Source organism: Petromyzon marinus, chromosome 84 (genome assembly GCF_048934315.1).
Source record: "Petromyzon marinus isolate PM22_M1 ecotype Great Lakes invasive population chromosome 84, UKy_Petmar_22M1.pri1.0, whole genome shotgun sequence".
NCBI classification, from domain to species: Eukaryota; Metazoa; Chordata; class Hyperoartia; order Petromyzontiformes; family Petromyzontidae; genus Petromyzon; species Petromyzon marinus.
In genome coordinates this window covers 1,464,628-1,480,076 of record NC_133749.1, presented here as the reverse complement: position 1 = coordinate 1,480,076, position 15,449 = coordinate 1,464,628, and the positions used below count along the sequence as shown (strand labels likewise).

The window sequence follows — 15,449 nt, the reverse complement described above, 5'->3', positions numbered from 1 at the left end:
AGGGAGACACAGGGAGACACAGGGAGACAGAGAGAGACACAGGGAGACACAGGGAGACACAGGGAGACAGGGGTCTCACCAGGACCCTGGAAGAGAGAGAGAGACACAGGGGGAGACACAGGGAGACACAGGGAGACAGAGAGAGACACAGGGAGACAGAGAGAGACACAGGGAGACAGAGAGAGACACAGGGAGACACAGGGGGAGACACAGGGAGACACAAGGAGACAGAGAGAGACACAGGGAGACAGAGAGAGACACAGGGAGACAGAGAGAGACACAGGGAGACACAGGGAGACAGAGAGAGACACAGGGAGACAGAGAGACACAGGGAGACACAGGGAGACACAGGGAGACAGAGAGAGACACAGGGAGACAGAGACACAGGGAGACACAGGGAGACAGAGAGAGAGACACAGGGAGACACAGGGAGACACAGGGAGACAGAGAGAGACACAGGGAGACAGAGACACAGGGAGACACAGGGAGACAGAGAGAGACACAGGGAGACAGAGACACAGGGAGACACAGGGAGACACAGGGAGACACAGGGAGACAGAGAGAGACACAGGGAGACACAGGGGGACACAGGGAGACACAGGGAGACAGTGGGTCTCACCAGGACCCTGGATGAGAGAGAGAGACACAGGGAGACACAGGGAGACACAGGGAGACAGGGGTCTCACCAGGACCCTGGAAGAGAGAGACACAGGGGGACACAGGGAGACACAGGGGGACACAGGGAGACACAGGGAGACACAAGGAGACAGAGAGAGACACAGGGAGACAGGGAGACACAGGGAGACACAGGGAGACACAGAGAGACACAGGGAGACAGAGAGAGACACAGGTTGACACAGGGAGACACAAGGGGACACAGGGAGACAGAGAGAGACACAGGGAGACAGGGAGACACAGGGAGACACAGGGAGACAGAGAGAGACACAGGGTGACACAGGGAGACACAGGGAGACACAGGGAGACAGGGAGACACAGGGGGAGACACAGGGAGACACAGGGAGACAGAGAGAGAGACACAGGGAGACACAGGGAGACACAGAGAGAGAGACACAGGGGGACACAGGGAGACACAGGGTGAGAGACAGAGAGAGACACAGGGAGACACAGGGAGACACAGGGTGAGAGACAGAGAGAGACACAGGGAGACACAGGGGGATACAGGGAGACACAGGGAGACACAGGGAGACAGAGAGAGACACAGGGAGACACAGGGGGAGACACAGGGAGACACAGGGAGACACAGGGAGACAGGGGGTCTCACCAGGACCCTGGAAAAGAGAGAGAGACACAGGGAGACACAGGGAGACACAGGGAGACACAGGGGGACACAGGGAGACACAGGGAGACACAGGGAGACAGAGAGAGACACAGGGAGACACAGGGAGACACAGGGAGACAGGGGTCTCACCAGGACCCTGGAAGAGAGAGAGAGACACAGGGAGACACAGGGAGACACAGGGAGACACAGGGAGACAGGGGTCTCACAAGGACCCTGGAAAAGAGAGAGACACACAGGGAGACACAGGGAGACACAGGGAGACAGGGGTCTCACCAGGACCCTGGAAGAGAGAGAGACACACAGGGAGACACAGGGAGACACAGGGAGACAGGGGGTCTCACCAGGACCCTGGAAGAGAGAGAGAGACACAGGGAGACACAGGGAGACACAGGGAGACAGGGGTCTCACCAGGACCCTGGAAGAGAGAGAGACACACAGGGAGACACAGGGAGACACAGGGAGACACAGGGAGACAGGGGTCTCACCAGGACCCTGGAAGAGAGAGAGAGACACAGGGAGACACAGGGGGAGACACAGGGAGACACAGGGAGACAGGGGTCTCACCAGGACCCTGGAAGAGAGAGAGACACACAGGGAGACACAGGGAGACACAGGGAGACACAGGGAGACAGGGGGTCTCACCAGGACCCTGGAAGAGAGAGAGACACAGGGAGACACAGGGAGACACAGGGAGACAGGGGGTCTCACCAGGACCCTGGAAGAGAGAGAGAGACACAGGGAGACACAGGGAGACACAGGGAGACACAGGGAGACAGAGAGAGACACAGGGAGACACAGGGAGACAGGGAGACACAGGGAGACACAGGGAGACACAAAGAGACACAGGGAGACACAAAGAGACACAGGGAGACACAGGGAGACACAGGGAGACACAGGGACACAGGGAGAGACACAGGGAGACACAGGGAGACACAGGGAGACACAGGGAGACACAGGGACACAGGGAGACAGGGGGAGACACAGGGAGACAGAGAGAGACACAGGGAGACACAGGGAGACACAGGGAGACACAGGGAGACAGGGGTCTCACCAGGACCCTGGAAGAGAGAGAGAGACACAGGGAGACAGAGAGAGACACAGGGAGACAGGGGGAGACACAGGGAGACACAGGGAGACACAGGGAGACACAGGGAGACACAGGGAGACAGGGGTCTCACCAGGACCCTGGAAGAGAGAGAGACACACAGGGAGACAGAGAGAGACACAGGGGGACACAGCGAGACACAGGGAGACACAGGAAGACACAGGGAGACAGGGGTCTCACCAGGACCCTGGAAGAGAGAGAGAGACACAGGGAGACACAGGGAGACACAGGGAGACACAGGGAGACAGAGAGAGACACAGGGAGACACAGGGAGACAGGGAGACACAGGGAGACACAGGGAGACACAAAGAGACACAGGGAGACACAAAGAGACACAGGGAGACACAGGGAGACACAGGGAAACACAGGGACACAGGGAGAGACACAGGGAGACACAGGGAGACACAGGGAGACACAGGGAGACACAGGGAGACAGGGGGAGACACAGGGAGACAGAGAGAGACACAGGGAGACACAGGGAGACACAGGGAGACACAGGGAGACAGGGGTCTCACCAGGACCCTGGAAGAGAGAGAGAGACACAGGGAGACAGAGAGAGACACAGGGAGACACAGGGAGACACAGGGAGACACAGGGAGACAGGGTCTCACCAGGACCCTGGAAGAGAGAGAGAGACACACAGGGAGACACAGGGAGACAGGGGTCTCACCAGGACCCTGGAAGAGAGAGAGACACACAGGGAGACAGAGAGAGACACAGGGAGACACAGGGAGACACAGGGAGACACAGGGAGACACAGGGAGACACAGGGAGACAGGGTCTCACCAGGACCCTGGAAGAGAGAGAGAGACACACAGGGAGACACAGGGAGACACAGGGGGACACAGCGAGACACAGGGGGACACAGGGAGACACAGGAAGACACAGGGAGACAGGGGTCTCACCAGGACCCTGGAAGAGAGAGAGAGACACAGGGAGACACAGGGAGACACAGGGAGACACAGGGAGACAGGGGTCTCACCAGGACCCTGGAAGAGAGAGAGAGACACAGGGAGACACAGGGAGAGACACAGGGAGAGACACAGGGAGACACAGGGAGACACAGGGAGACACAGGGAGACACAGGGAGACAGGGGGTCTCACCAGGACCCTGGAAGAGAGAGAGAGACACAGGGAGACACAGGGAGACACGGGGGACACAGGGAGACACAGGGAGACACAGGGAGACAGGGAGACACAGGGAGACACAGGGAGACACAGGGAGACAGGGGGTCTCACCAGGACCCTGGAAGAGAGAGAGAGAGACACAGGGAGACACAGGGAGACACGGGGGACACAGGGAGACACAGGGAGACACAGGGGAACAGAGGGAGACACAGGGAGACACAGGGGGACACAGGGAGACACAGGGAGACAGGGGTCTCACCAGGACCCTGGAAGAGAGAGAGAGACACAGGGAGACACAGGGAGAGACACAGGGAGACACAGGGAGACACAGGGAGACACAGGGAGACACAGGGAGACAGGGGGTCTCACCAGGACCCTGGAAGAGAGAGAGAGACACAGGGAGACACAGGGAGACACGGGGGACACAGGGAGACACAGGGAGACAGGGAGACACAGGGAGACACAGGGAGACAGGGGGTCTCACCAGGACCCTGGAAGAGAGAGAGAGAGACACAGGGAGACACAGGGAGACACGGGGGACACAGGGAGACACAGGGAGACACAGGGGAACACAGGGAGACACAGGGAGACACAGGGGGACACAGGGAGACACAGGGAGACAGGGGTCTCACCAGGACCCTGAAAGAGAGAGAGAGACACAGGGAGACACAGGGAGAGACACAGGGAGACACAGGGAGACACAGGGAGACACAGGGAGACACAGGGAGACAAGGGGTCTCACCAGGACCCTGGAAGAGAGAGAGAGACACAGGGAGACACAGGGAGACACGGGGGACACAGGGAGACACAGGGAGACACAGGGAGACAGGGAGACACAGGGAGACACAGGGAGACACAGGGAGACAGGGGGTCTCACCAGGACCCTGGAAGAGAGAGAGAGAGACACAGGGAGACACAGGGAGACACGGGGGACACAGGGAGACACAGGGAGACACAGGGGAACACAGGGAGACACAGGGAGACACAGGGGGACACAGGGAGACACAGGGAGACAGGGGTCTCACCAGGACCCTGGAAGAGAGAGAGAGACACAGGGAGACACAGGGAGAGACACAGGGAGACACAGGGAGACACAGGGAGACACAGGGAGACACAGGGAGACAGGGGGTCTCACCAGGACCCTGGAAGAGAGAGAGAGACACAGGGAGACACAGGGAGACACGGGGGACACAGGGAGACACAGGGAGACACAGGGAGACAGGGAGACACAGGGAGACACAGGGAGACACAGGGAGACACAGGGAGACAGGGGGTCTCACCAGGACCCTGGAAGAGAGAGAGAGAGACACAGGGAGACACAGGGAGACACGGGGGACACAGGGAGACACAGGGAGACACAGGGGAACACAGGGAGACACAGAGAGACACAGGGAGACACAGGGAGACACAGGGAGACAGGGGTCTCACCAGGACCCTGGAAGAGAGAGAGAGAGACACAGGGAGACACAGGGAGACACGGGGGACACAGGGAGACACAGGGAGACACAGGGGAACACAGGGAGACACAGAGAGACACAGGGAGACACAGGGAGACACAGGGAGACAGGGGTCTCACCAGGACCCTGGAAGAGAGAGAGAGACACAGGGAGACACAGGGAGACACAGGGAGACAGGGGTCTCACCAGGACCCTGGAAGAGAGAGAGACACACAGGGAGACACAGGGAGAGACACAGGGAGACACAGGGAGACACAGGGAGACAGAGAGAGACACAGGGAGACACAGGGAGACACAGGGAGACAGGGGGTCTCACCAGGACCCTGGAAGAGCCACTCGTCCCCTGCAAGGCGCCGCTCGCCAGAGTCGTCCTCGTGGTCAATCAGTGCACGGAGACGCAGAGCAGAGTCCACCGGGACGACTCGGAGGGGAGACACCGCCTAGGGGGAGGGGGGAGACACTCACCAGCTCACTCACCACTCACCAGCTCACCTACTCACCTACTCACTCACCTACTCACTCACCAGCTCACTCACCTGCTCACTCACTCACCTACTCACTCACCAGCTCACCCACTCACTCACCTACTCACTCACTCACTCACCTACTCACCCACTCACTCACCTACTCACTCACCCACTCACTCACCCACTCACCTACTCACTCACCCACTCACTCACTCACCCAACTAGTCAGTCACCTACACACTCACCCACTCACCCACTCACTCACCCACTCACTCACCCACTCACTCACCTACTCACCCACCCACTCACTCACCCATTCACCCACTCACCTACTCACCCACCCACTCACTCACTAACCCACTCACTCACCCACTCACTCACCCACTCACCCACTCACTCACTCACACACTCACCCACTCACTCACCCACCTACTCACTCACTCACTTACTCACCCACTCACTCACCCACCCACTCACCTACTCACCCACCCACTCACTCACCCACTCACCCACTCACCCACCCACTCACTCACTCACTCACACACCCACCCACCCACTCACTCACCCACCCACTCACGCACCCACTCACTCACCTACTCACCCACTCACTCACTCACCCACTCACCCACTCACTCACCCACTCACCCACTCACCACCCAATCACTCACTCACCACCCACTCACTCATTCACCCACCCACTCACTCACTCACACACCCACCCACCCACTCACTCACCCACCCACTCACCCACCCACACACTCACCCACTCACACACTCACTCACCCACACACTCACCCATCCACCCACACACTCACCCATCCACCCACCCACCCACTCACCAACCCACCCACTCACTTACTCACTCACCCACCCACCCACTCACCCACGCACTCACCCACTCAATCACCCACCCACTCACTCACCCACCCACCCACTCACCCACTCACCCACCCACACACTCACTCAACTACCCACTCACTCACCCACCCACCCACCCACTCACTCACTCACTCACCCACCCACTCACTCACTCACCCACTCAATCACTCACCCACCCACTCACCCACTCACTCACTCACCCACTCACCCACCCACTCACCCACCCACTCACTCACTCACTCACCCACTCACCCACTCACCCACTCACTCACCCACTCACCCACCCACTCACTCACTCAGTCACCCACTCACCCACTCACTCCCACTCACTCACCCACTCACTCACTCACTCACCCACTCACTCACTCACTCACCCACCCACCTACTCACTCACTCACCCACTCACCTACTCACTCACTCACCCACTCACTCACCCACTCACTCACCCACTCACTCACTCACACTTACTCACCCACTCACTCACTCACCCACTCACTCACTCACTCACCCACCCACCCACCCACCTACTCACTCACTCACCCACTCACCTACTCACTCACTCACCCACTCACTCACCCACCCACTCACTCACTCACCCACTCACTCACTCACCCACTCACCCACTCACCTACTCACTCACTCACCCACTCACTCACCCACTCACTCACTCACCCACTCACTCACCCACTCACTCACCCACTCACTCACCCACCCACTCACCCACCCACTCACTCACTCAACCACTCACTCACTCACCCACCCACCCACTAACCCACCCACTCACCCACCCACCCACCAACCCCCCCACCAACCCCCCCACCCACCCACCAGCTGTAACTCCTCCCCCGGGTACAGCGGGAAGGGCTCCTGGCACAGACGAATCTCACTCACACCCACCCACCCACTAACCCACCCACCCACTAACCCACTCACCCACTCACTCACTCACCCACCCACTCACTCACCCACTCACTCACTCACTCACCCACTCACCCACTCACTCACCCACTCACTCACACTCACACTCACCCACCCACTAACCCACCCACTCACCCACCCACCCACCAACCCCCCCACCAACCCCCCCACCCACCCACCAGCTGTAACTCCTCCCCCGGGTACAGCGGGAAGGGCTCCTGGCACAGACGAATCTCACTCACACCCACCCACCCACTAACCCACCCACCCACTAACCCACTCACCCACTCACTCACTCACCCACCCACTCACTCACCCACTCACTCACTCACTCACCCACCCACTCACTCACACTCACACTCACCCACCCACTAACCCACCTACCCACCCACCCACCCACCAACCCCCCCACCAACCCCCCCACCCACCCACCAGCTGTAACTCCTCCCCCGGGTACAGCGGGAAGGGCTCCTGGCACAGACGAATCTCACTCACACCCACCCACCCACTAACCCACCCACCCACTAACCCACTCACCCACTCACTCACTCACCCACTCACTCACTCACTCACCCACTCACCCACTCACTCACCCACTCACTCACTCACCCACTCACTCACACTCACACTCACCCACCCACTAACCCACCTACCCACCCACCCACCCACCAACCCACCCACCAACCCCCCCCACCCACCCACCAGCTGTAACTCCTCCCCCGGGTACAGCGGGAAGGGCTCCTGGCACAGACGAATCTCACGGTCAGCGTGCCTCAGCTTGGCCTGCCCGCTGGCATCCAGCACGGGGTTGGAGTCACGGTCCCTCGCCACGGGGTTCTCCACCACGCAGTAGTGGCGGGGTGGGACCCTGACCATGCGGGCCGGGGGGAACAGCACCCTGGGGGAGATAGGGGGGAGATAGGGGGGGAGATAGGGTGAGAGATATTGAGTGAGAAAGAGAGAGATGGGTGAGTGTGGTTGTGTGGTAGTGGTGGGGTCAAACCCTCACCATGAGGGCCCGGGGGAACAGCACCCTGGGGGAGATGGGGGGAGATAGGGGGGGGAGATGGGGGGAGATAGGGGGAGAGATAGGGGGAGATAGGGGGAGAGATATTGAGTGAGAAAGAGAGAGATGGGTGAGTGTGGTTGTGTGGTAGTGGTGGGGTCAAACCCTCACCATGAGGGCCCGGGGGAACAGCACCCTGGGGGAGATGGGGGGAGATAGGGGGGGGAGATGGGGGGAGATAGGGGGAGAGATAGGGGGAGATAGGGGGAGAGATATTGAGTGAGAAAGAGAGAGATGGGTGAGTGTGGTTGTGTGGTAGTGGTGGGGTCAAACCCTCACCATGAGGGCCGGAGCGAACAGCACCCTGGGGGAGATAGGGGGGAGATAGGGGGGAGATAGGGGAGAGATATTGAGTGAGAGAGAGAGATGGGTGAGTGTGGTTGTGTGGTAGTGGTGGGGTCAAACCCTCACCATGCGGGCCCGGGGGAACAGCACCCTGGGGGAGATAGGGGGGAGATAGGGGGGGGAGATGGGGGGAGATAGGGGGAGAGATAGGGGGAGATAGGGGGAGAGATATTGAGTGAGAAAGAGAGAGATGGGTGAGTGTGGTTGTGTGGTAGTGGCGGGGTAGGACCCTCACCATGAGGGCCGGAGCGAACAGCACCCTGGGGGAGATAGGGGGGAGATGGGGGGGAGATAGGGGGAGATAGGGGGAGATGGGGGGAGAGATAGGGTGAGAGATATTGAGTGAGAGATGGGTGAGTGTGGTTGTGTGGTAGTGGTGGGGTAGGACCCTGACCATGCAGGCCGAAGCGAACAGCACCCTGGGGGAGATAGGGGGGAGATATGGGGGGAGATAGGGGGGAGATGGGGGGGAGATAGGGGGAGAGATATTGAGTGAGAGATGGGTGAGTGTGGTTGCGTGGTAGTGGCGGGGTAGGACCCTCACCATGAGGGCCGGAGCGAACAGCACCCTGGGGGAGATAGGGGGGAGATGGGGGGGAGATAGGGGGAGATGGGGGGGAGATGGGGGGGAGATGGGGGGGAGATAGGGGGAGAGATATTGAGAGAGAGTGAGAGATGGGTGAGTGTGATTGTGTGGTAGTGGTGGGGTCAAACCCTCACCATGCGGGCTGGAGCGAACAGCACCCTGGGGGAGATAGGGGGGGGAGATAGGGGGGAGATGGGGGGGGAGATGGGGGGGATAGGGGGGGGGATAGGGGAGAGATAGGGGGGAGATGTGGGGGAGATAGGGGGAGATGGGGGGAGATAGGGGGAGATGGGAGAGATGGGGGGGAGATAGGGGGAGATAGGGGGAGATGGGGGGGGAGATAGGGAGTAGATAGGGGGGGAGATGGGGGGAGATGGGGGTAGATGGGGGGAGATGGGGGGTAGATGGGGGGAGATGGGGGTAGATGGGGGGAGATGGGGGGAGATGGGGGGAGATAGGGGGAGATAGGGGGGAGATAGGGGGGAGATGGGGAGAGATGGGGAGAGATGGGGCGAGATAGGGGGGGAGATGGGGGGGAGATGGGGGGGAGATGGGGGGGAGATAGGGGGGAGATGGGGTGAGAGATATTGAGTGAGAGTGAGAGATGGGTGAGTGTGATTGTGTGGTAGTGGTGGGGTCAGACCCTCACCATGAGGGCCGGAGCGAACAGCACCCTGGGGGAGATAGGGGGGAGATGGGGGGGAGATAGGGGGAGATAGGGGGGGAGATAGGGGGGAGATAGGGGGAGATAGGGGGAGATGGGGGAGATGTGGGGAGATGGGGGAGATGTGGGGAGATAGGGGGAGATGTGGGGAGATAGGGGGAGATAGGGGAGATAGAAGGGAGATGTGGGAGATAGGGGGAGATAGGGGGAGATAGGGGGGAGATAGGGGGAGAGATGGGGGGGAGATGGGGGGGAGATAGGGGGCTAAAGTGGCCCCTCGGGATAGAGTCATCTTGTTGGGTGACTTCAATGCCCATGTTGGTCATGATGCTGGCACCCTGGTCTGGAGTGATTGGAGGGCATGGGCCAGATCAGCTCAATAACAACGGTAGGAGGCTGCTAGACTATTGTGCAGCCCATGGGCTTGTAATTACCAACACGCTGTTCCGGCATCGGCGCATCCACACAACATCATGGATGCATGCCGGGTCCAAGCAAGAACATCTGCTGGACTACGTAGTGACGGACCAGTGGATGCGGGCCCATGTCCTTGACACCAGGACCTACCGTGGAGCTGATCTGCCCTCTGACCATCGACTAGTCATCTGTAAGATGCGCCTGCCATTCTTCCACTCCGGTGGTGGGTGTACACCCAGGACCCCATTCAAACCCACAGTGGCCTGGTCTCAGCTAGCTGATGATAGTTACAGCGAGAATTTCATCATCGCTTGCGGCTGGGGTTGGCATCGTCCCCCACTCCTCCAGATTTCGAGGGAAAATGGGCGAGGTTTAGGACTGTGACTCATGCAGCTGCAATGGCTGCTTTTGTAATGCAGTCCAGACCTCCCCAGAGACCCTGGCTGACAGAAGAAGTGTTCAAGCTGGCTGAGAAAAAGCGACAGGCCCACTCTCATCGGCTACAGCATCCCAAATCGGAGAATGAGGAGGCTTACCGCAGCCTTCGCTCGGAGGTTCGGAGAGCCGTGAGGCGCTGCAAGGATGGGTGGTGGTCGCAGGTTGCTGAGGAGATGGAGTTTGCCTCAATGGCCCGTGATCACAAATCTCTATTTAACTCCATCAAAAAAGTAACCTGCAGCGCCACACCCATTACCATCATTAGGGGAAAAAACGGTGATTCAATCTCCAACCCCCAGGAACAGGTTTGCAGATTTGCTGAGCATTTCTGTGAAGTCCTGGGGGAAGGGAAATCCCTCCACATGGAAAACATCGTGGGACAAAGTGGGGATGACCCTGCTGAGGCTGCGGTGCCTGAAATATTGGAAGAAGAAGTCACCCCCTGTGAGTGGCTGGCTGAGGTGCCATCTGTTGAGGAAGTACTGAAAGCGATCCAGAGTCTGAGACCAGGAAAGGCACCAGGCAGAGATGATCTCCCAAGCGAAATGCTGAGGGAGGGTGGCGTTTGTGCACAGACTGCCCTACGTGACATCATAACAACAGTCTGGACCACTGGACGGGTTCTGCAGGATTGGAAGGATGCCCTGGTGGTCCCCCTCTTTAAGAAGGGGGACCGCACAGACTGTAACAACTACAGGGGCATCTCACTCCTCAGTGTGCCGGGAAAGGCCTTGGCAAGGATCATTTAACATCGCCTCGCCAGGCACGCTGAGGAGAGGCTTGCGGAGCCCCAATGCGCTTTCAGGAAAGGGCGGTCCTGCACAGTTGCCATATTTTCTGTCTGTTTGCTACAGCAGAGGTGTAGGGAATTCCAACAAGACCTACATCTCTGCTTTATTGACCTAGTCAAGGCCTATGATACCATCAGTAGGCCTGGGCTCTGGGTTGTTCTTCGTGCTTTTGGAGTCCCTGACCCTCTGTTCACGATCATTAAGTGGTGGTGAGCGGGCCCGGGTAAAACTACGTGGCCGGGAGTCGGAGCCGTTCCCTGTTAACCTTGGGGTGTGACAGGGATGTCCTCTGGCTCCCACATTATTTAACATCTATTTTGACCACGTAGTTCGTGAAGCCTTCAGTAGCTGTACCGGAGGAATTTCAATCTGGTACAGATACAATGGGAGGCTGATCGATGCCCGGGTGGGGTCAAGGGATGGCTCCCTATTGCTCAACCACGTTATGTATGCCGATGACCTGGTAATTGCGGCTCACTCAGAGGAGGAGTTTGAGGCGCTGCTGCTGAAACTGGAGTGTACCACTAAGAGGTGGGGCCTTACCATCAGCCCCACCAAAACTAAGCACCTGCCTGGGTATTTTGTACCATCGGACACTCCACCCCCGCAACTCCCAATCGGTGATGGGGCAGTTGTGGAGAGAGTGGAGAGTTTCCCATACCTAGGCAGTGTGCTCATGACCGGCTACAGTTTAACAGCAGAGCTCTCACTCCGAATCAGTCGAGCGGCAATATATTTTCATCGGTTGCGTAACGCTGTGTGGAAGCTACCTGGTCTGTCGCTCCGCACGAAGCTTCAGGTCTTCTCGGCCACGGTCATTCCCTCCCGTCTCTACGCTTGCGAAACGTGGACCCCCCTAATGGAACATCTTCGCCGGTTAGAAACATTTAGGCTGGCCTGCCTACGATCCATCCTGGGTTTAACCTGCAGGCTGGATTGTGTGAGGAGCTCACAAATCCTCGAAAGATCTGGGCAAAGGTCCCATCGGTGAGCTCCTCCGGCGGGCAAGGCTGCGATGGCTGGGCCACGTAGCCCGCGTGCCCAGCCACCGCGTGCCGAAACAGCTTTTGTTCGGCCGGATCGAGGGGGCTAAAACGGGCGCGGCACGGGCTAGAGAAGAGACGGAGTGACGTGGTACGGGAGGACGTGGAGCCGAGCGGGCTTGCCGATGACCGGTACCAGCGGCGTCAAGATCGGCCTCCGTGGAGGAGGAGGCTCGTGAAACGACGCTGCTACTGGGCAGTTGGAGGCAGTCGCCCTCCAACAACAAACGGAGCGGGGGCGGAGGAGCGACGCTCACAACAACGCCGGGTGGCGTGGACCCGCGGAACCTGCCGGGCACGCGCCCTTTGACCTCCTCTCCTGCTGCCCAGCGGGGGGGGGCCGTCGCGGTGAATGGGCGACCGGTCACCTCTCATTGTCGGGGCGAATGTACGTGCGAGGCCCCAGCTCCAGGCGCGTGATGTTGGAGCTGAGGTCGAGGACGTGAGTGTAGTGATGTGGCGGGATCCGCACGATCGCCTCCTCCGCCATGGCCCTGACGATGACGCTTGCTGACCAGGACGTCGGCTCCTGAACACGCCGACGGCGATGACGACGATGACGGCGACGGCAAGGTAAAGGTGCCCCGTGTAGCCTCTAGCAAGGGGGGGTGTAGAGGGGCAAGTGCTGTCAGTAGCAGCAGCAGCGCCTATAGACACAAAGACAAAGCTCCCCCGTGTAGCCTCTAGCAAGGATGCAGGGGCAAGTGCTGTCAGTAGCAGCAGCAGCGCCTATAGACACACAGACAAAGCTCCCCCAGGTAGCCTCTAGAAGGGTTGCAGGGGCAAGTGCTATCAGTAGCGAGTAGCGGCGCCTTATACACATCACACAGATAAAGGTGCCCCGTGTAGCCTCTAGCAGGGCTGCAGGGGCAAGTGCTGTCAGTAGCAGCAGCGCCCATAGACACAAAGACAAAGCTTCCCCAGGTAGCCTCTAGCAGGGGTGGAGGGGCAAGTGCTGTCAGCAGGGAGTAGCAGCAGCGCCCATAGACACAAAGACAAAGCTTCCCCAGGTAGCCTCTAGCAGGGGTGGAGGGGCAAGTGCTGTCAGCAGCGAGTAGCAGCAGCGCCTATACACATCACACAGATAAAGGTGCCCCGTGTAGCCTCTAGCAGGGCTGTAGGGGCAAGTGCTATCAGTAGCAGCAGACGCGCCCATATACACAAAGACAAAGCTCCCCCAGGTAGGCTCTAGCAGCGCAGTAGGGGCAAGTGCTGTCAGCAGCAGCATCTCCCATAGACACAAAGACAAAGCTCCCCCAGGTAGCCTCTAGCAAGGCTGTAGGGGCAAGTGCTGTCAGTAGCGAGTAGCAGCGCCTATACACATCACACAGGTAAAGGTGCCCCATGTAGCCTCTCACAGAGACCCACAGACTCACCACACACAGAGACCCATAGACTCACTCACATAGAGACCCACAGACTCACCACACACAGAGACCCACAGACTCACTCACACAGAGACCCATAGACTCACTCACACAGAGACCCATAGACTCACTCACACAGACACCCATAGACTCACTCACACAGAGACCCATAGACTCACTCACACAGACAGCCATAGACTCACTCACACAGAGACCCATAGACTCACCACACACAGAGACCCATAGACTCAGTAACACAGAGACCCACAGACTACCTCACACAGAGACTCACTCACACAGAGACCCACAGACTCACTCACACAGAGACCCATAGACTCACTAACACACAGAGACCCACAGACTCACCACACATAGAGACTCATAGACTCACTCACACAGAGACCCATAGACTCACCACACAGAGACCCATAGACTCACTCACACAGAGACCCATAGACTCACTCACACAGAGACCCATAGACTCACTCACACAGAGACCTACAGACTCACTACACACAGAGACCCATAGACTCACTCACATAGAGACCCATAGACTCACTCACATAGAGACCCACAGACTCACTCACACAGAGACCCACAGACTCACTCACATAGAGACCCATAGACTCACCACACAGAGACCCACAGACTCACTACACACAGAGACCCACAGACTCACTACACACAGAGACCCATAGACTCACTCACACAGAGACCCATAGACTCACCACACACAGAGACCCATAGACTCACTCACATAGAGACCCATAGACTCACTCACACAGAGACCCATAGACTCACTCACATAGAGACCCATAGACTCACTCACACAGAGACCCATAGACTCACTCACACAGAGACCCATAGACTCACTAACACAGAGACCCACAGACTACCTCACACAGAGACTCACCACACACAGAGACCCACAGACTCACTCACATAGAGACTCATAGACTCACTCACACAGAGACCCACAGACTCACTACATAGAGACCCACAGACTCACTCACACATAGAGACTCATAGAATCACTCACACAGAGACCCATAGACTCACCACACAGAGACCCACAGACTCACCACACACAGAGACCCATAGACTCACTCACACATAGAGACCCACAGACTCACTCACACAGAGACCCATAGACTCACTCACACAGAGACCCATAGACTCACCACACACAGAGACCCATAGACTCACCACACACAGAGACCCATAGACTCACTCACACAGAGACTCATAGACTAACTCACACAGAGACCCATAGACTCACTCACATAGAGACCCATAGACTCACTCACACACAGACCCATAGACTCACCACACACAGAGACCCATAGACTCACTCACACAGAGACCCATAGACTCACTCACACAGACCCATATACTCACTCACATAGAGAACCACAGACTCACTCACACATAGAGACCCATAGACTCACTCACATAGAGACCCACAGACTCACTCACAC

At 58.4% G+C, this 15,449-nt stretch overlaps 1 protein-coding gene across 1 annotated transcript in view; it reads right to left on the bottom strand.

Moving 5' to 3' along the window:
- The window catches only part of MVP (major vault protein), a 71,322-nt gene that overhangs the window by 42,275 nt on the left and 13,598 nt on the right, over nt 1-15,449 (bottom strand). Inside the window, 3 exon segments of the mRNA XM_076057712.1 lie at nt 5,307-5,430; nt 7,957-8,152; nt 12,973-13,199. Of these exon segments, the coding sequence (XP_075913827.1) occupies nt 5,307-5,430; nt 7,957-8,152; nt 12,973-13,094 (442 nt within the window). The 5' untranslated portion in view covers nt 13,095-13,199.